The following is a 19492-nucleotide window of genomic DNA, read 5'->3' on the forward strand; positions in this document are numbered from 1 at the left end:
ATAATAAGTTCAGTTTTTGATCAGCTTCTCCTCATTTTCACCACCATCTTTCTGTAAGAAAAGAGTGACATTGCACAGAGCTTTTAAACACTAGGCATGTTAGATTTTAGGTACATTTTAATTCACAGGTAATGGTATTATTTTGGTTTTAATTGAATGCAATAATGAAAAATATTCTTTGTGTTGCACAGACAACATAACTTCTATTTTTGTTTTAGTTAAGGATAAATATAACGATTTATGATTAATATTAGTCTCAAATACTCCTATTCACCAACTTCACTGGTGTTAAACAGAGCTGGACCAGCTTATAAACAAGGACCCAACAAATAAATGAAATCCCCCTCTGCTCCCCCCTTGCGTCAAGATTTAGGGGGAGTTTGAGGATGAAGCGAAACTATACTTCAGGAAATGAAAAGCAGAAAAAGACTGTGGAAACGGCAGACTGATAAAATAAACCTCTGATTGTTCTTCTTGAGGTTGCACAGTTAATAACTAATAGTCTAAATTATAGAACCATAGTCACAGGAAGATGTTTTAGGTGTCTAGTCGCTCTCCATAACTATCAACCAAACTCTGAAGCTGAATAGTGAAAAATTAACACATATTAATAGTTGTATTGTTTTATCTGAAATCCCTTTACACTGTTAATAGTACCATCCCCACATACTACTCTCAAATAACATTACTGAACTTTATTTGTTTCATAACATCCTAATGATGTAACAGTAATTTTATTAAAGTTTTAATTTACATTGGGAATTTACATTGGTGTATTTTTTGCATGTTTGTCACTTTTTAAGGTTTCATGCCTCATCTTTACAATATTATTTTCATTACTTTGACTAGGCCACTCCAAGGTTTTCACTGTTTTTCTTCAGCCATTCAGAGTTGGGCTTCCTGGTGTGTTTTGGGTCATTGTCCTGCTGCAGAACCCAAGTTTGTTTCAGCTTGAGGTCAAAAACAGATGGCTGGACATTCTCCTTCAGGACTTTTTGGTAGACAATTGTTCCATTTACCACAGCATGTTTTCCAGGTCCTAAAGACTTTGGAGTGGCCTAGTCAAAGTTCTGACCTGAATCCTATTAAAATGATGTGGCATGACCTTAAAAAGGCGGTTCATGCTTGAAAACCTCCAATGTGATGGAATTACAACAATTCTGTAAAAAAAAAAAAAAAAAAAAAAAGAGTGGGCCAAAATTCCTCCACAGCTCTGTGAAAGACTCATTGCAAGTTAACACAAACGCTTGATTGCAGTTGTTGCTGTTAAGTGTGGCCCAACCAGTTATTAGGTTTAGGGGGCAATCACTTTTTCACACAGGGCCATGTAGGTTTGGATTTTTTCCCTTCCTTAATAATAAAAACCTTGATTTAGAAACCGCATTTTGTGTTTACTTTGCGTGTCTTTGACTAATATTAAACTTAGTTTGATGACCTAAAACATTTAAGAGTGATAAACATGCAAAAAATAACAAATCACAAAGGGGTTTTTTTCACACCACAATATTATGTTTAAATCTGTTTAGTACTGTTGAGTGCTAAGTATAGTTCTTTAAAGTTTCAGTTCCACTTTAAATGCTGCTGTTATATTCACACAATCACAATCACAGTAACACTGGTTATGTATGTTTAAGTAAAATAAACATTGTTTTATTTGATAAACTATGGACAACATTTCTCCCAAATTCCAAAAAAAAATATATATATATTGTCATTTAGAGCATTTATTTGCAGTTTTAAGAGTTCAGAAATCAGGAATAACCCTGGTTTTTAATCACAGTTTTCATGCATCTTGGCATGTTCTCCTCCACCAGTCTTACACACTGCTTTTGGATAACTTTATGACACTCATGACTTTATGACACTCAGAAGACTGATTACAGTCTTCTGATCTCATTTAAAACAAGCCAGTGTTCATTCAGTATCTCAAACTTTAGTTGAAGCCTAGTTTACTTACATCTGGACTTAAGATGAAACTTAATTGATATTAAAGATTTAACTGAAACTAGGGGCACTATTTTAGTGATCTGTATGCGAGCTGTTGAACCATGCAGCACACAGCTTTATTTAGGGGGGCGTGTCAGCGTGTCTTTGCTATCATAGCGACAGAAAAATTGTGCCTTGTGCGGCTGGAAAAGGCAAAAGGCATGTAATAATCCTCTTAATCAATCATGGGTGTGTTTCGGGCGTAACGTGAAATAAACCAACCAGCGTGTCCCTACTCTCATATTATCATTAAAAGTCAGGTGCGCTCTGACTCTGGCAGATTTGTATTTTAACCCTTTGAAATCCAACGTCAATTATAATGGAGATCAAGTTTTGTTACAGAGAACACAAATCAAGACCTATTGTCCTTCAGAAAAGATCAGAAACCAGCCAATGAAACAGTAGCTTAGACCCACCCACTGCAATGGAAAAAAAAAAAAACAGCAACTTAGGGCATGTCAGCACTACAGAACAAATGAGGCAAGTAATACAAGCTCGTTATAAATAATTCTTTAGCCCTTTCATGTTTAGGATTTTTTTTTTTAGTTAATTGGATTTATTTTTATATATCGTATTTTTCACATTAGTGCATCTTATGTATTTTACCAGTCAGGTTGTAAGAAGCTGTAAAGCCTGTTTATTTGAGTGAGAACTTTACTCACCCACAAAACAGTTTTTAGGAGAGAAATCTGTGTAAATTAATATTCAGCACTCATTTGACTTTGAAAGTCTTTTTTCATTAAAGTTCTGTTTACTTAGCTTAGCTTTACTTAACTTACCTCCCCCCACCACCACCTGTTGACCTGCTGAATTAGAAGTTCCTTATAGAGTCTCTTCTTAAAATGCGCCTTAGTAGTGGATAGTAGTGTCTTATTTTGTGTGCATTACAGACGCATTACAGACAGTATGAAAGGGTTAAAAACGCAGCACTTCTGCACTTCTCAGCAGCTGTGAAAGTGCACGAGCTGGCCATTTACAGAAACAGCAACCTTATTTTATAATTTGTTTAGTGTTGATGTAAAAGTTGGATCTGTGCACTGCTGCGTGTCGTTGTTTGTGTAATGTGTGGGGGTGTATGGGTGCTGAGCGCCCATGGTGCACTTGCTTGCCACTAAACCATGTCCTAGCTAAAATAAACTTACATAAAAAATTTTATCTGAATTTTGTATTTTATATTTAATTATATTTACATGCTATTTATCAATTTTTAAATAATTAATGCATTTTTGTGATGTGGTGAAATTTGCTGTTTTCAGATCCATAAATTCAAATCTTGTACATTTAAAACTCTGTTACTCTTAGTCACACTGTCTGTGATTAAACACATTTAACTGATCAAAGCATTTTGTCTCTGTTGTGGTTTTAACATAGATTTTATCTATGAAATCTAACAAACCTCTGAAAGCCACTTTTATAGTTGTGAGGCCACAACTTCACTCTTCAAAAACAAGGGTCAAAAGTTTAAACATTCATTACTCTGTAGGTAGAAGTATAGATACAAGAGTTTAAATACGTCTGTAGAAGTAGAAGCTCAAGCTTTTTACTCCAGTAAAAGTTTACTGTAAGTAATGGTTTTGAAACTACTTAAAGTATAAAAATAATGTAATGTAAGGGGGGGAAAGGACGAAAGCTTAAGCCGTGCCACAGGGACCTATAGTGCACTACCCCAAAACACATTTTGTAAAAGTCATAATGATTATAATGTTATATTAAAATGTTTATGTTAATAAACTTTCTGTTTCAGCTGCATATATGCCCAATGAAAATGAATGTAATTTAGTAGAATGTAAATATATTAAAGAAGCTTAGTTGGGATGTTTCAAGAGCTCGAGTTCTTTGAGTGTCTGTATGGATCATCTTCATACTAGGCTACGTACGTCTGCTATGTTCTTGCTGGAATGTGGTATTACATGATGTGCAGGTGTGATGGATCACAGTATAATCCAATAGGTTGTCAGAATGGTGTATATTTATACTTCTTTTCCAACCACAATCAAATTCACTCTATCTAGATGAAGAGATTTACCTGGATATTTTTTTTTAACAAGGCGAAACCGGAATGAAAACAAGCTCAGGAGTAATGAGGCTTTTTTTTTAAATGTAAGGAATAGAAAGTTTAGATAATTGTTGAAAATGTGAGTAGTAGAAGTAAAAATTAATCTGAATAATAATTACTGCAGTAAAGTAAAGTACAGATAATCAACATTTCATGCCATGTAAGGTAAGAAAGTATTTGTACTTCGTTACTGCATTTAGATCTCTATTTATTTCTATTCTGTGTGTGTGTAAAGCTGCATCTGACTGCCAGTCAGGCCTCTGTCTCAACATTGTGTTGTTTTTGACTTCACACCTCTTCTGCTGAGGGCCTAGAGGAAGTCAAAATTTCACACATTTCATACTCACACACTGTCTTTAGACATTCTTCATATAAACGTTCTTAAAAGGTCAACACCCAGGACAAACCACATACACCACAAACTGCTTACATTTTTGCACCGAGAGTGGCATAAAGTTATCCAAAAGTAGTAAGTAAAACTGGTGGAGGAGAACATGCCAAGATGCATTAAAAACTATGATAAAAAAATCAAGAGTTATACCACCAAATATTGATTTAAGGACTGAAAGCTCTGCATCTTTTTCTGTTATTTCAGCCATTTCTCATTTTCTTCAAATACATTACAATATTTTTATTTGGAATTTGGGAGAAATGTTGTCCATAGTTTATAGAATAAAACAACAATTTTTATTTTAATTAAACATATACCTATAAATAGCAAAATCAGAGAAACTGAAGTGGTCTCAATTTTTTACTGCGCTATATATCTAAATAAAAGAACAAGCATTGTGCATTACTTAGTTTTCCTACCACCACACAAGCTGCCTTACCCATATTCCTGTCTGACTGAATTGTTTTGGATCTTTTAAAGTCTAAAAGTTGTCATTTTAAAACAGCAAATGTCACTATTTTACAAGTGTAAAACAAAATAAAAAAAGCATTGTTAGAATTCAAATTTCTCCATTAAAATAAGTTTTACCTATTTTTCGCGCTATAAGGTGCACTTAAAATGCATGAATGTCAGTGTGCCTTATGCATGAATTCTACCGGTCAGGTTGTAAGGAGCAGTAAAGCCACTCCATTTACGTATAGCGCTATACAGGAGTTTCTTCAGCAACAAGGCTGGAGCAGTATTAGTATTAGCTAGCTACACAGCAAGTCTTCTAACTTCCAAACTGAACAGTTTATTAACCAAACAGTGACTGGGTGTTTCAATATCCACATAAATCATGTACTTCATTCAGTCTTAATGAACTCTGGACTTTACATGCTAAGTAGCTAAATGTATTTAAACAAGCTAGTTAACAGGACCTGCTGTTGAAGGGCTGCAGGGTTTCTGCACGGACTTCACGTAGAGAGAGCATAGAGACCCCCAAAACGTCTCGCTCTCAGAAAAGCATCTTAAAAGTTCTGCTCAGGGTTATTGCAGGGAAGACCTCTGAGCAAATGGTCCACCTTAGCCCCCTAAAAGCAAATGCACTTGGTTGCAGTCGACGAGGCAGTGCAGTGACCGCATCTGCACCAGGTAAAGTTAGTGTTACCGACCCTCTCCACTTGTAACTTACAGGAACGGCTGGCTGCTCCTCTGTACAGATTGGAATTCGCAGCCTCGTCTCCTCACCGGCTCGAAAGCATAAGCCATTGGGTTTTTAGGAATCTGATCAAAACCATGTTCAGTTTCGTCTTCACCCATAATTTCGACAAGCAACAAGCTCTTTTCCTTAACCCTGACCGCTAGTTGTGTACCTAGGCTCTTCAACCAACCAACCAACCAACCTCGTGACGTCACCAGTGCTGCACGGGCAAATTGGCGGCGCACTAGCAAAAACGTTTAGGGTAGTAACAAACAAATATATTATAATTTAGTGTGTAAACATTTTATAGAAAAATCCCCCCCCCCCCCCAAATAAATTCCATCATATTTAATCCCTTGTACAAAAAAAAAAACATGTACAAACTGAAATGTTTCATGTCCACTTTAAACACTGGAGCACGTTTTCCTATTTACCTCTTTATTATGCAGTGAAATAAATTAGAGATGTTTAGTGTTTCTCACAATGATCCTTTGTGAAGAATAATAATAATTCAAAACGTGATCCAGTCTGAGTTCGCCGATTTACTGCAAAATCGAGTCCGCTGCCTTTCCTTGCCGCTGTGCTGTGACATCAGTGTGACATCAGTTTGCTCTTAATATTCTTGGGAATAATAGTCATGCTTGCTTGGTTCTATATTTTATATATTTCAAGCAAAATGTGTATTGCTCATGTATAACGTGCTGTAGTTCTACAACACAGTCAAATCTGAGTAAATATACAATATCAATAGTGTATCAATACTGTACAGACAGTTAAAAAAAAAAAAGTAATTTGATGAACATGTTGGTTATTTGACCTTATATGACTTTTAAACTGTATATAATTTATTAAAATAACTTCACATCATAAATTACTGGCCTACTGCTGATCTTCAATGTTTCATTTCGTCTCAGTAAGGATTGATTATGTCCCCGGGACAAAGTACCAGAGAGTGCGTGTGTTAAGGTCCTAAACTTACAATAACCCAGACTGAATGGTGAATCGATCAGGAAGAACCTCTTGTTAGAGGGATCAAATTTTACCCAGTGAGTTTATCCACAAGGGGACTTAATTATCCCACGCACAACCCAATCTTTAAATTTAACAATGGACACCAATATTGCACACTAAGTAACCCCTGGAACTAACCTAGCTTAATTATTAAAATATGATTCAGTTTGGGAGGGAATATAGTCTATACCAGTAGAAATACCCAAAGGAGACAACAACAAAAATAAGAAACAAAGCCTTTTTTTATTTATTATTATATCTAGACAAACCAGCTAAAAAGCATGCGTAAGAAAGACTAAAAATATTTGAGGTTAAAAACCTCAGACCAAAATGAATATTTAATAAACAAAAAAGAGCAAAATTAACATAAAACAAAACACAAAATACACAAAATGTCCTAGTCTCTAAGATAAACAGCTTCCAGGGCAGGCAGATGCAGCTCTTCTCTGTCCACAGGGTCACATCCCTAACAGGGCACAGGAAAGGCTGAACAGTAACTAGTTCCTTTAAACTAATCAGCCTCTAATATATAATGCAGGGGTGAACAATAAATCAAAAGCTTAACTTATGCAGTTTACTGAATAAAACTCCTCATAACAACAAGCTAACTATCACTCTACAGCCACATACACTGTAAATAAAAAGGCTGTTTGTACTCACACCGCTCTGAGCACAGTCAAAACTGTACTCAGAACCAGCAGCCGCTTGCCCACAGTGTATGGCTCAGCTGCGTTCAGTGAGCAACAATAAGCAACGAATTATACCCAGAAGTGTTTCGTTTTTCATGCTCCTCCCGAGTTTCTATTTCAAAATAAAAGCAATGAAGCGTTTGAATATATTACACAATTAAATATAGTTTTACCGATCTGGAGGGTTATCCATTGCTTTAGTGACGTCTCTGGTTTATATGTAACCATTTCTGTTAAATTTGAGTGATTTAAAATGATTATTTACGAAAACACTAGCCTTAACTTTAAACAGTAATATTAGTGGGAAATGAATCAGGGAGAGAATTTGGCAAAACAGTATAAAACATTTTTTATACCTCAACCATATATTCCATATTTACACATGCTGGGTCAGAAGAGACATTTACCCGTAGATGGCAGTAAGAGGTATGGTTGTTATCTTTTTTACAACTGTGAAAGCACTGACATGGTTCTTACAAACCAATCTATAATAATAATAATAATAATAATAATAATAATAATAATAATAATTAATATCAGTCTGCAGCCTAATCTATACATTGTGTCAACATAAACCCATAGTGAAATTAATTCATCAGACCCTCCTCTGTCAGAAAACATGGAGTTTACTATCAAAAAAGCGTAATTGTAGATGTAGGAGTCATCACACTATAGGCGATAAATGGTTATATACCATTAAAAGATATGAATACAGAATAGGCATAGTTATATCAGTCTGCTGTCTAAACTATACATTGTGTCAACATAAACCCATAGTGAAATTAATTCATCAGACCCTCCTCTGTCAGAAAACATGTAGTTATCTATGAAAAAAGCGTAATTGTAGATGTAGGAGTCATCACACTATAGGCGATACATGGTTATATCCCATTAAATGATATGAATACAGGGTGGGCATAGTTTTATCAGTCTGCAGCCTAAACTATACATTGTGTCAACATAAACCCATAGGGGCAGGTGCCAATCAAACTATCAAACTATCAAGCAATGGTTCAGAAAGTAAAAAAATAAAACCTGGAAAAAGCCTGTGCCAAAGTTTGAATGCATCATGCACACACAGTTTTACTCCTGCAATCACAAATGTCATGTCACTGGTTCATTCATTTTTAAAAAATACATCAGCCATTACAACTTGTCATGAATGTCTTCTAACAGCTGAAAAAATAAATCACTCAGATACATTTGAACATGCTATTAGAAAACTGGAACAAATCAAATTGGAAAAAAAACCTATTTAACTCTCTGTGGTGAAATTACAGCACAGTCTATATATTCCTACACTAACAGCTTTGTACAACAAACAGTTCCAGGGAAGTTCTTATCAAGTGATTTGATGTACACTCATATTTTGACTTGGTATAGCTGCAAAGTATGCAATAAAAATTCAGCTATATATAACAGAAGCAATAAAATCCTTTTGTTACCAGCAAACGAGATTACATCTGAAGGACTTGAGTTTTCACTAAAATCATTTTCCCAAATTAAGTGTAAGAAATGTGGAAACAAAGATTCAGTGTCAATTAATAAAAACGAGACCATTCATTGCCCTAAAACACTAATTGTATTATCAGACCAGTGCAATATTAAGCTAGATCAAAAAATAATGTTGTCTTCAGTGTTCAGTGATAATGTTTACAAAATTGGAGCCATTCTCTCTCACTATGAAACCCCCCCTTTTGCTAAACTTTTCAAAGCAGGAAACAGTGGCTGGACTGTCAATGGTGTTAACCATATAAATTATAGCTCTACCTTAATTAATAAAATGGTATCCCAATCAAAATCAGTTATAGTTGCTTTAGAGTTAGAAAATTGTATAGATATACAGAATTTAAAACTGCAGGAGACAAAACATAAATGTACAGAGCAAGTGAGAAAACCACCCCTTATAAACATTCAGATGTATTTTGGCAAAACCATGATGATCTTCCAAAAAATTTACTTAAAGAGGATTTAGAGTTAATCACAAGTGGAAGATGGCTAAATGACAGAATTATAGATGCTTACCTTGCTCTTTTAAAAGACAAAGCAACAGATCAAAAAGTGCTGATGTGTCCATCTACATTTGCAAGTCAACAGCTTTGCAGTTTATATTGTGAGAAAATTGATATTCTGCCAGATGCCCCAAATCCTGAAATAAACTGGTGGAGATATAATACTGTAGTTGTTCCAATTTAGGCTCTGTACACTGGGTTGCTGCTGTTCTTAATATAACACAAAATGTGTTGGGTGAAAAAAGTATTATCAATGGAAAAATCTTAGATTCATTAAAAACATATGAACATGAAATTGTGAAAGTTCTAGTTAAAATACAAAAATTTATGGTTCTCCAATATTTAGCATTACATAGAAAAATTAGAGATGCCTTTTCAGTATGAATTTTATCACAAATGCACTAATTTTAAAAAACAAACATGTGGCAGCAACTGTGGCCTTTATGTGTGTTTCTTTGTAAAAGCAATGTTGTTCAAAGTTCCACTAAATCAATTTTGCAATGAAAACATGAGAGATTATCTATTACATGAACTTCTCCATCAAAATATTGTACAGTAATTCATTAATTATTGATTTCACAAATTTGCAATTGTTATCCAATTGAGATTGTTCTTCTTTTTCTGAATCTTGGTATTTAATATTTTGTCCACTGACTAGTCTCATAGTTTTGAGATATCAACACTGTTTTAACTTAAGATTGATTGGCCTGATCAGGAATGGTGTGCTTGTACAAAGTTTTCTAATTGGATTCACAGATTTTGGATTTTGTCCCCATAGATAATGAACTGTGGCTCTGCATTGTCCTTAAGAAATGCCCTTTTTTAGTTTCATTTCATACTTGATTTGTAAGTGCTAATTTTGTTATATGGATTTCTTATGATAATTATATGTTCAAAATATCTAGAATGTTTTTTTATATTTTTTCTGAATACGTTACAAATTGCTTAATTATCTGATTTTTTATTCTTTGTTTAACAATCATATGTATATTAAACTCAATTTACCCCACTAAAGACTTCAGTGAGTTTTTATTTTATTTGCTTATTTGTGTATCAAATATATTAACAATGGTAATCTTAAGTTGTAAAAAAAAACTTAAATACCCTAATAAATCTATCATTGCAATGCTCGATAAAACTATGCCCATCCTGTATTAATATCATTTAATAGGATATAACCATGTATCGCCTATAGTATAAGTGACTCCTACATCTAAAATTACGCTTCTTTGATAGTAAACTACATGTTTTCTGACAGAGGAGGGTCTGATGAATTCATTTCACTATGGGTTTATGTTGACACAATGTATAGTTTAGGCTGCAGACTGATACAACTATGCCTATTCTGTATTCATATCATTTAATGGTATAAAACCATTTATCGCGTATAGTGTGATGACTCCTACATCTACAATTACGCATTTTTCATAGATAACTCCATGTTTTCTGACAGAGGAGGGTCTGATGAACTCATTTCACTGTGGGTTTATGTTGACACAATGTATAGTGTAGGCTGCAGACTGATAAAACTATGCCCACCCTGTATTCATATCATTTAATGGTATATAACCACGTATCGCCTATAGTATAAGTGACCCCTACATCTACAATTACGCTTTTTTGATAGTAAACTCCATGTTTTCTGACAGAGGAGGGTCTGATGAATTAATTTCACTATGAGTTTATGCTGACACAATGTATCGTTTAGACAGCAGACTGATACAACTATGCCTATTCTGTATTAATATCATTTAATGGTATATAACCATTTATCGCCTATAGTGTGATGACTCCTACATCTACAATTACGCTTTTTTCATAGATAACTCCATGTTTTCTGACAGAGGAGGGTCTGATAAATTAATTTAACTATGGGTTTATGTTGACACAATGTATAGTTTAGGCTGCAGACTGATAAAACTATGCCCTTTCTGTATTAAGATAATTTAATGGCATGTATCGCCTATAGTAAAAGTGACCCCTACGTCTACAATTACACTTTTTTTTTATAGTAAACTCCATGTTTTCTGACAGAGGAGGGTCTAATGAATTAATTTCACTATGGGTTTATGTTGACACAATGTATAGTTTAGGCTGCAGACTGATACAACTATGCCCACCCTGTATTCATATCATTTCATGGGATATAACCATGTATTGCCTATAGTGTGATGACTCCTACATCTACAATTACGCTTTTTTCGTAGATAACTCCATGTTTTCTGACAGAGGAGGGTCTGATGAATTAATTTCACTATGGGTTTATGCTGACACAATGTATAGATTAGACAGCAGACTGATACAACTATGCCTATTCTGTATTAATATCATTTAATGGTATATAACCATTTATCGCCTATAGTGTGATGACTCCTACATCTACAATTACGCTTTTTTTATAGTAAATTCCATGTTTTCTGACAGAGGAGGGTCTGATGAATATATTTCACTATGGGTTTATGTTGACACAATGTATAGATTAGACAGCAGACTGATACAACTATTTCTATTCTGTATTAATATCATTTAATGGTATATAACCATTTATCGCCTATAGTGTGATGACTCCTACATGTACAATTACGCTTTTTTGATAGTAAACTCCATGTTTTCTGACAGAGGAGGGTCTGATGAATATATTTCACTATGGGTTTATGTTGACACAATGTATAGATTAGACAGCAGACTGATAAAACTATGCCCACCCTGTATTCATATCATTAAATGGTATATAACCACATATCGCCTATAGTGTGATGATTCCTACATCTACAATTACGCTTTTTTCATAGATAACTCCATGTTTTCTGACAGAGGAGGGTCTGATAAATTAATTTCACTATGTGTTTATGTTGACACAATGTATAGTTTAGGCTGCAGACCGATACAACTATGCCCACCCTGTATTCATATCATTTAATGGGATATAACCATGTATCGCCTATAGTGTGATGACTCCTACATCTACAATTACGCTTTTTTTGATAGAAAACTACATGTTTTCTGACAGAGGAGGGTCTGCTGAATTAATTTCACTATGGGTTTATGTTGACACAATGTATAGTTTAGACAGCAGACTGATACAACTATGCCTATTCTGTATTAATATCATTTAATGGGATAAAATAATGTGTATACGTATTTTTTCATATATAATACTACTTTTTGTTTTCAAATATTATAATAATAGTATAGCCTAAGGATATTAAAATTGCATTTTGTCTAATATTAACTAAAAATGTATTAACCGCTTGGGTCTTTCATTTTGAAACACGCACTTCCGGTTGCCGTCGGATTTGTCCCTCTAATGTTGCTGTCTTCACGCTGCTGTATGGCTCGACCCTCGGTCACAAGTCCAACGCGCTCCCCGCGGCCGCCGTCGTCACCGTGTGCTCCTGCTTCAGTAACCTCCCAGGTCCGCTGCAAGTGTCACACTCGAGTCTGTTTGTCCAGCCAGTCTCGCGGCCCGTACTCCAGCTCGCTCCACGCCAATTTTATTTACAATTTTAGGGTCACGATTCGATTCGATTCTTGATTTTCTTTTTTTTTTTTAAAGCAGAGAGGCCTATGCCTGTTTTAGATTAGTCTATGATCAGTCATTGGTTTGATTAATCAAATTTACAATATCTTATTTCAAAAGGTGGGCTTTATATAAGTGATCTGTAATACACCACATTTGGCACTAATGGTCAAATTTAAATAATTTAATTAAGATGTATATGTAATGCCATCTAGTGGCTTTTTTTGGTAGCAGCAGTGTGCACTATTAAAACAGCAATGTGCAACATAACAAAATAAATAATAAAAAAAATACAGGAACAGTCATGTAGAAAATAATAGAACAATTAGAGCCTTAACTAACTGAACTCTGTCCTACTATAACAGTTAAACATGAAAAATAAGACTTTAAGACTTTTTTGGTCCCTGAGAATGACAAGTTTTTTTTCTTTAACAAAGATATATTATTAACTTTATCTGAGAGAAAGTTGACCATGACATAATTTCGATCAATTTCGATGAAATATCGAAATCGTGACACCCATAATGTTTACTACTAAACTTTATTTGTGTTTACAGGATGATGTAGCCATGCCTGTTAGGATGGCAGGAACTGTTTTAGTAGTGGCAGTCATCATGTTTCTGACAGGTAAAAATAATTAAATATTGCATATTTGTGTTTGATGTTTGATTGTATTAGATTTTTGACACTGAGCACAATATACTGTACATACAAAGGCACGCACAGATTAATATGTGTCATCATGCAACTACAATATGGCCCAAAATTGACCAGAAATATTTTTATTATATTATATAAATATTTTTTTTATCTTTTTCTCTGAATCTAATAACACATATATTTATACATACAAAACATGTACAGATCAAACTCAGGCAGCTTTGCTTAATTTTTTACAAGGTTTCTAAGTCGAAGTTGGTGACAAAAGTCATGTAACATTTAAAAGCAAGTCCACTAATTCCTTAGTTTTTTTTTCTCCAGAAAGTCTTTATTTTAAAGAAATGGTTGACTGCATGTTTAAATAATTGATATTTATAAGGCAAGAACACTCATTCCTGTTACTGGCACTCATTCCTGTTACTTTTTATGTTTTAAATAACAGGACTGAGTTTTTACGATAGGATTAGCAAAAACATGAAAAATAGATAAATGGTGACTATGCTAATAACATGAGGACACTGAGCGCATTCTAGTGATTTCCCCAAAATGTGTATTTTAAAAATAAACAAATGAGATCTAAGAATTAATCTAGGTAACAGGATAGAGTGTTGAGATTGAGCTCATCAGTCATAGTTACAATACGATCAAATATACAGAAAAACAAATGAGGGAACTTAATGTTGGTCTTTCCATGATCTTCGGAAGAACCAGCTGATGTAACTTCTTGTTGTAAATATGACTTGTAGAATGTTCCAGATTCAGATGGAGTAATGTTTTACGGTAAAAGGAATGAGTATTTTAACTTAAATATGGATGTATTTGGATGTATTATCTATTATTATATATTGGAGTCACACAACTCCAATATGCAAAAAATTACATTTAATTATTATATTTCATGGTAAAGTTAGTTAGAGAGTGGGGACAGGTAATAAATGCTATTTTTTCAGTGTTCTGAGTAGTTTTTATTAATTTTGTAAATTACATATCTTACTTTTGCAATTAGGTCAATGTACAAGACACTATGCTTAATAATAAAATGTATTTTAAAGTTATTTTTGTGCACATTTATGCATGTAATTTCCTGGGGAAAGAAATGGCACCCATTCGGTGGAATGGTCCACCTACACAGCAGGATTCTGACAGGCAGGGTTTAAAGGGCCACTGAAATAGTCATTAAATGTTCAGGCTTGTGCTTGGAATGTGGAAAAATAAAATTTTATTATATTTAGATAATTACTAATTAATATATTAATATATAAAATAAAATTAATGCTGTAATTCATAAAGTGAAATTGTAACTTTTTTGTTTGGTTTTGTGTTTTAAACTTGAGTTGGTGAGTTGTTAAAGAATACTAGAGTTGTCGATTGATTTAAAACATTACCTAATTAATAAATTTGCTGTAATTAATTGCAATTAATTTCAGTTTTCTTTCTTTACACTGAATTAATTATGGATATTTAAATGTTAAATAGAAATAATAATGTACAGTTCAAGTCAAAAGTTTGGAGACACCTCTACTCATTTAATGTTTATCATTTCTACATTGTAGATTAATATTGAAGGCATCAAAAGTTTGGACACACCTTCCCATTTAATGTTTTCAATGTTTTTTCTATGTTGTAAATTAATACTGAAGTCATCCAGACTATGTGGGAAAAAAAGGAATCATGTATCTACTTAAAAGTGTTAAACAAACCAAAACACTCTTATCTGAGGTGCTGTTAACTTGTGGTTTACTGCAACAGAGGTCACTGTTGCTGATGAGATCCAACTCATAATCATAATGTTTTGATGGTCTTTGCGACTGCATTAGAGGATACTTTCAAAGTTCTTGAAATGTTTCGGATTGACTGACCATTTCTTAAAGTGTTGTTTTCTTTACTTAGTTAAGTAGTTTTTGCCATAATACGAATTATATCATTAATCAAATAGAGCTATTCACTGTATACCAACTCTACCTCTTTACAACTGATGCTCTCAAACACATTACAGTAACAAAAAATTCAAATAATTAACTCTTGATGAGTTCAGCACAGCTGTTAACTAAAAGCCATTCCAGGAATGGTTCTTAACGGCTTTTCTTTTACTTTGTGCTCCAACTTCTCCCAAACCACCTGTGTTGGGTTTTAATGTTTGGGTTTTAAAGTGTTTTTTTTGTAAAGGTCAAACACTTTTATTTGTCTACCTAACTGTATATATGTTCCTTTGTAGTTTAAAAAAAAAAATTTAAAATCTGAAAATTGTTGTAATTAAATACAAAGTTTTAATTTTAAAATAGCACATTTCACCTCCTAAGATTTTTTTACATATTCGTATATATGAATTACACCATTTCATTATACATTATTATTAAATGTTCTATGAATACAATTCTTACAAAATATACAAAATTATTTTCTAATTCTAATTTTACCTTTTAACTTGCTTTCATTCACTACATGATCAAATATAGATAACCTATTATTTATTGCATAGCAGTTATTTTAGTAGTACTCATAATACTCTTTATAAGTAGTATGAAAAAAGATGTGAGTATTTTATCTATATATGATTTTTTTTTGTGTTTTGTTTTCAGGAGTTCAGGCTCAGTCTGTAACTCTCTCCTCTCAGAGTATCTGTGCTGTTAATGGATCTAAAGTAAAAATCTCCTGCACATTTACACAATCTTATTCTTCTTGGGTCAGAGAGAGAGAGTGGTATCTGAACTCTGATGATGTAGAACGAGTTCTGAAAAAAGATACAGAATTCTCAGAACGAGTTTCTGTAAACTCAGGGTGGAAAAACTGTGAACTGACTCTGAAGGATGTGAGAGTGAGCGACTCTGGACTTTATAACTTCAGATTTAAAACATCAAACAGTGACTGGATATCAGCTTCATTCGGAGTTAATCTCACTGTTACAGGTAAATACTTACAGATGTTTGGCCCCTCACTGATACAGTCAAATAAAAAAAAATGATTTTATTTATATTTATATTTAATTTTATTTATTTATTATATTTGAAAACAATTATATATACCGCTATATAAATTGTGTGTGTAGATTTGCAGGTGAAGGTGGATCATAAAACTGTAGGACAGAGAAGGGTGAAAGTGACCTGTAGCTCCACCTGCAGCCTCGGTACAAACCAAAAATACATCTGGTACAGAAATGAAAACAGACTGTCTGGATATACTGGTGTGTCTGTTGAGATATTCTATCAGGGAAGATACTCCTGTGGGGTGTCTGGGAGTATTCATCGTTCTCCATCAGTGTGTAAGTATCAGAGTGCACTGACCATAAAGCCACTGTAGGCTTGAATATAATAATTTACTGACTTGAAATAAAAATATTCACAGTACTACTCACCCAACATTTCAGTTGCATAAAAGTGTATCTGTGTGTTGAAGTATTTGGGCTAAAATATTTCATTTCTTAATCTAATGTAATTTCTAGGTAGCTGAAATTGTTTAAACCATAGACTGTATATAGCTGGACAGAGCATTGTCTCTCAAAAGTGAAGCCACCACAGGTCGGCGCCCCCTGCTGTTCGGTTGCAGAAAGCTGTGTAACCCCACCCATCCCCATAGGTTTCAATGGCAAAACAGACAACTTTCAATCACATTTTTTTCTAATATACTGTAATTATACCTCCTTTATTTAAATGCAGCAGCTAACTTAGTGTAACCTCTGCTTATATTGTCAAATTTTTATATCCCCACAGAATTCGATGTTTAAAACGTTATTCAGCTCTATTTAAAAAGGTGTGGTTATTGTAAAAGGGCTGGTTATGGGCGGGACCAATAACAGACCGTAAGCTCCGCTCCGCCCCGCTCTGCAGCCTGTGACCTTGAGGCAGCCCCCAGGGGCGGGGTTATTTAAATGAGTAGGCTGTCTCTCCACAGTCTTTCTCCCTCTCTTCTGCGCAGACTCGGGTTTCAGAATCGCCAACATGGTGGAAGGTTTTGGCTTCATTTTCATTGAATGAATGGGAACGGCGACACGGCGTCCATCTTTTTTTACAGTCTCTGGTTTAAACAGTTTACTCTTCAAGGCTTCTACATCACAAAAGTTCACTACAGACACGTTTCTATAAATGTGTGTCTCTGTTAGAGAAAACAAAATGTTTATATCCTGGTACTCCATTAATGCTGCAGTAACTTTCACAGTAATTAATTTGTCAGCATGCAATATTCATGCTTTCCTCTTTAAGAACTACAGTGGCTTGCAAAAATATTCATACCCCTTTACATTTTTCACATTTTGTCACCTTACAACCACAAAGGGAGATTTTAAGTGACAGACCAACACAAAGTAGCACATAATTGTGAAGTGAAACAAATTGATACATGGTTTTCTAATTTTTTTTCAAATAAATATCTGAAAAGTGTCACGTGCAAAAGTATTCATCCCCCCTATATCAATACACAGTGGAGCCACTTTTTACTGCAATTACAGCTGCAAGTCATTTGGGGTTTGTCTCTACCAGCTTTGTGTATCTAGAGACTAAGATTTTGGTCATTCTTCTTTGCTGAACAGCTCATGCTTAGCCAGGTCTTTCAGCAATTTGCATGTCTTGCCATAGACGCTCAATGGGAATTAGGTCAGGACTATGACTGGGCCATTCTAACACATGAATATTCTTTGATCTAAATCATTTAACAGTAGCTCTGGCTGCATATTTAGGGTCATTGACTTGCTGCATGGTGAATCTCTCGTCTCCCGTCTTTTGCAGCCTCCAACAGATTTTCTTTTAGTATTGCCCTGTATTTATCTCCATTCATCTTCTTATCAACTCTTCTAAAGTAGAGCATTTCCACAGCATGATGCTGCTACCACCATGTTTTACAGTAGTAATGCTGTGTTCAGGGTGATGTGCAATGTTATTTTTCACATAGCACTTTGTATTTCAGTCAAAATGTTAAACTTTGTTCTCATCTAACCACAGCACCTTCTTATCCATGTAATAAATAATATACACAAATAAGTGTTTGCTGTGTCTCCTACATGCAGTGTTGGGCACGTTACTTTGAAAAAGTAATTAGTTATAGTTACTCGTTACTTCTCTAAAAAAGTAACTGAGTTACTAACGGAGTTACTCCACTATAAAAGTAATTAGTTACTATGCGTTACTTTTTATTATTCGCCCGTCAAAAAAAAGGAAATCAATTATGCATTTACTATTATTATTAGAAAAATAACAAACGAAAATAAACCCAAAATGTTGACAAAAATATAATCTAAAGGATTTCAAAAACAAAAAACAAAATTCTCCACAGAACCAAAGAAAATTACTAAAACTTGTAATACTGAAAAAAAACTGAAAAAACTGAAAAACGCGTCTGGGGATGAAATTAAACAAACCAAGCCACACTCAAAGGAAATATGTATATATAAACCGTTAAAATGGTATTAATATAACAGCTTCACCAAAAGAGAAAGCAGCAGCACCACAAAAACCGGAGCAGCTAAAAAGAGCTTAACCTCCTTAAATCGGAACTTGGGCTGTCCACGGCAATCACTGAATTGATTAGAGCACGCAAATCGTCACAATTGTGCCTCACTTCACCACGCCAAACCACGTAAACCTACAGGCACAGCGACCAGAAGCTCAAGTTCACCGGAAAGAGGAGGGGATAACCAGGGCAAAGCGAAGTTAAAAAAAAAAAAAAAGTTAATAGAGCGGCTAAAGTAACGTGCAGTAACGGGGTGTCGGAAATGGTAACGGCGTTATAGTTACAGTCATAGTAATTAGTTAGATTACTCGTTACTGAAAAAAAGTAATTAGTTAGTTTTAACGCCGTTACTCCCAACACTGCCTATATGGCTTATGGCAAACTGCAAACGGCATATCTTAGGTCATTCTTTCAACAGTGAATTTCTTCTTGCCTCTCTTACATAAAGTCAAATTTTTTTTTTACTGGGACTATTTTATCCACTGCCACATTTAAGTTTAATATTACAACAGCCTAAAGAGCCATTTCCTGCTGTCCTTCAGATG

The 19492-nt window shown here is 34.2% G+C and overlaps 1 protein-coding gene across 1 annotated transcript in view; it reads left to right on the forward strand.

Annotated features, from left to right (window-relative positions):
* LOC103036514 (B-cell receptor CD22-like) overlaps window positions 1-19492 on the forward strand; it is a 37709-nt gene that overhangs the window by 3496 nt on the left and 14721 nt on the right. The window contains exons 2-4 of the mRNA XM_049470879.1: window positions 13406-13475; window positions 16088-16414; window positions 16555-16779. Of these exons, the coding sequence (XP_049326836.1) occupies window positions 13418-13475; window positions 16088-16414; window positions 16555-16779 (610 nt within the window). The 5' untranslated portion in view covers window positions 13406-13417. The remainder of the gene's footprint in view (window positions 1-13405; window positions 13476-16087; window positions 16415-16554; window positions 16780-19492) is intronic.

The sequence above is a fragment of the Astyanax mexicanus genome, chromosome 23, assembly GCF_023375975.1.
Source record: "Astyanax mexicanus isolate ESR-SI-001 chromosome 23, AstMex3_surface, whole genome shotgun sequence".
NCBI lineage: Eukaryota > Metazoa > Chordata > Actinopteri > Characiformes > Acestrorhamphidae > Astyanax > Astyanax mexicanus.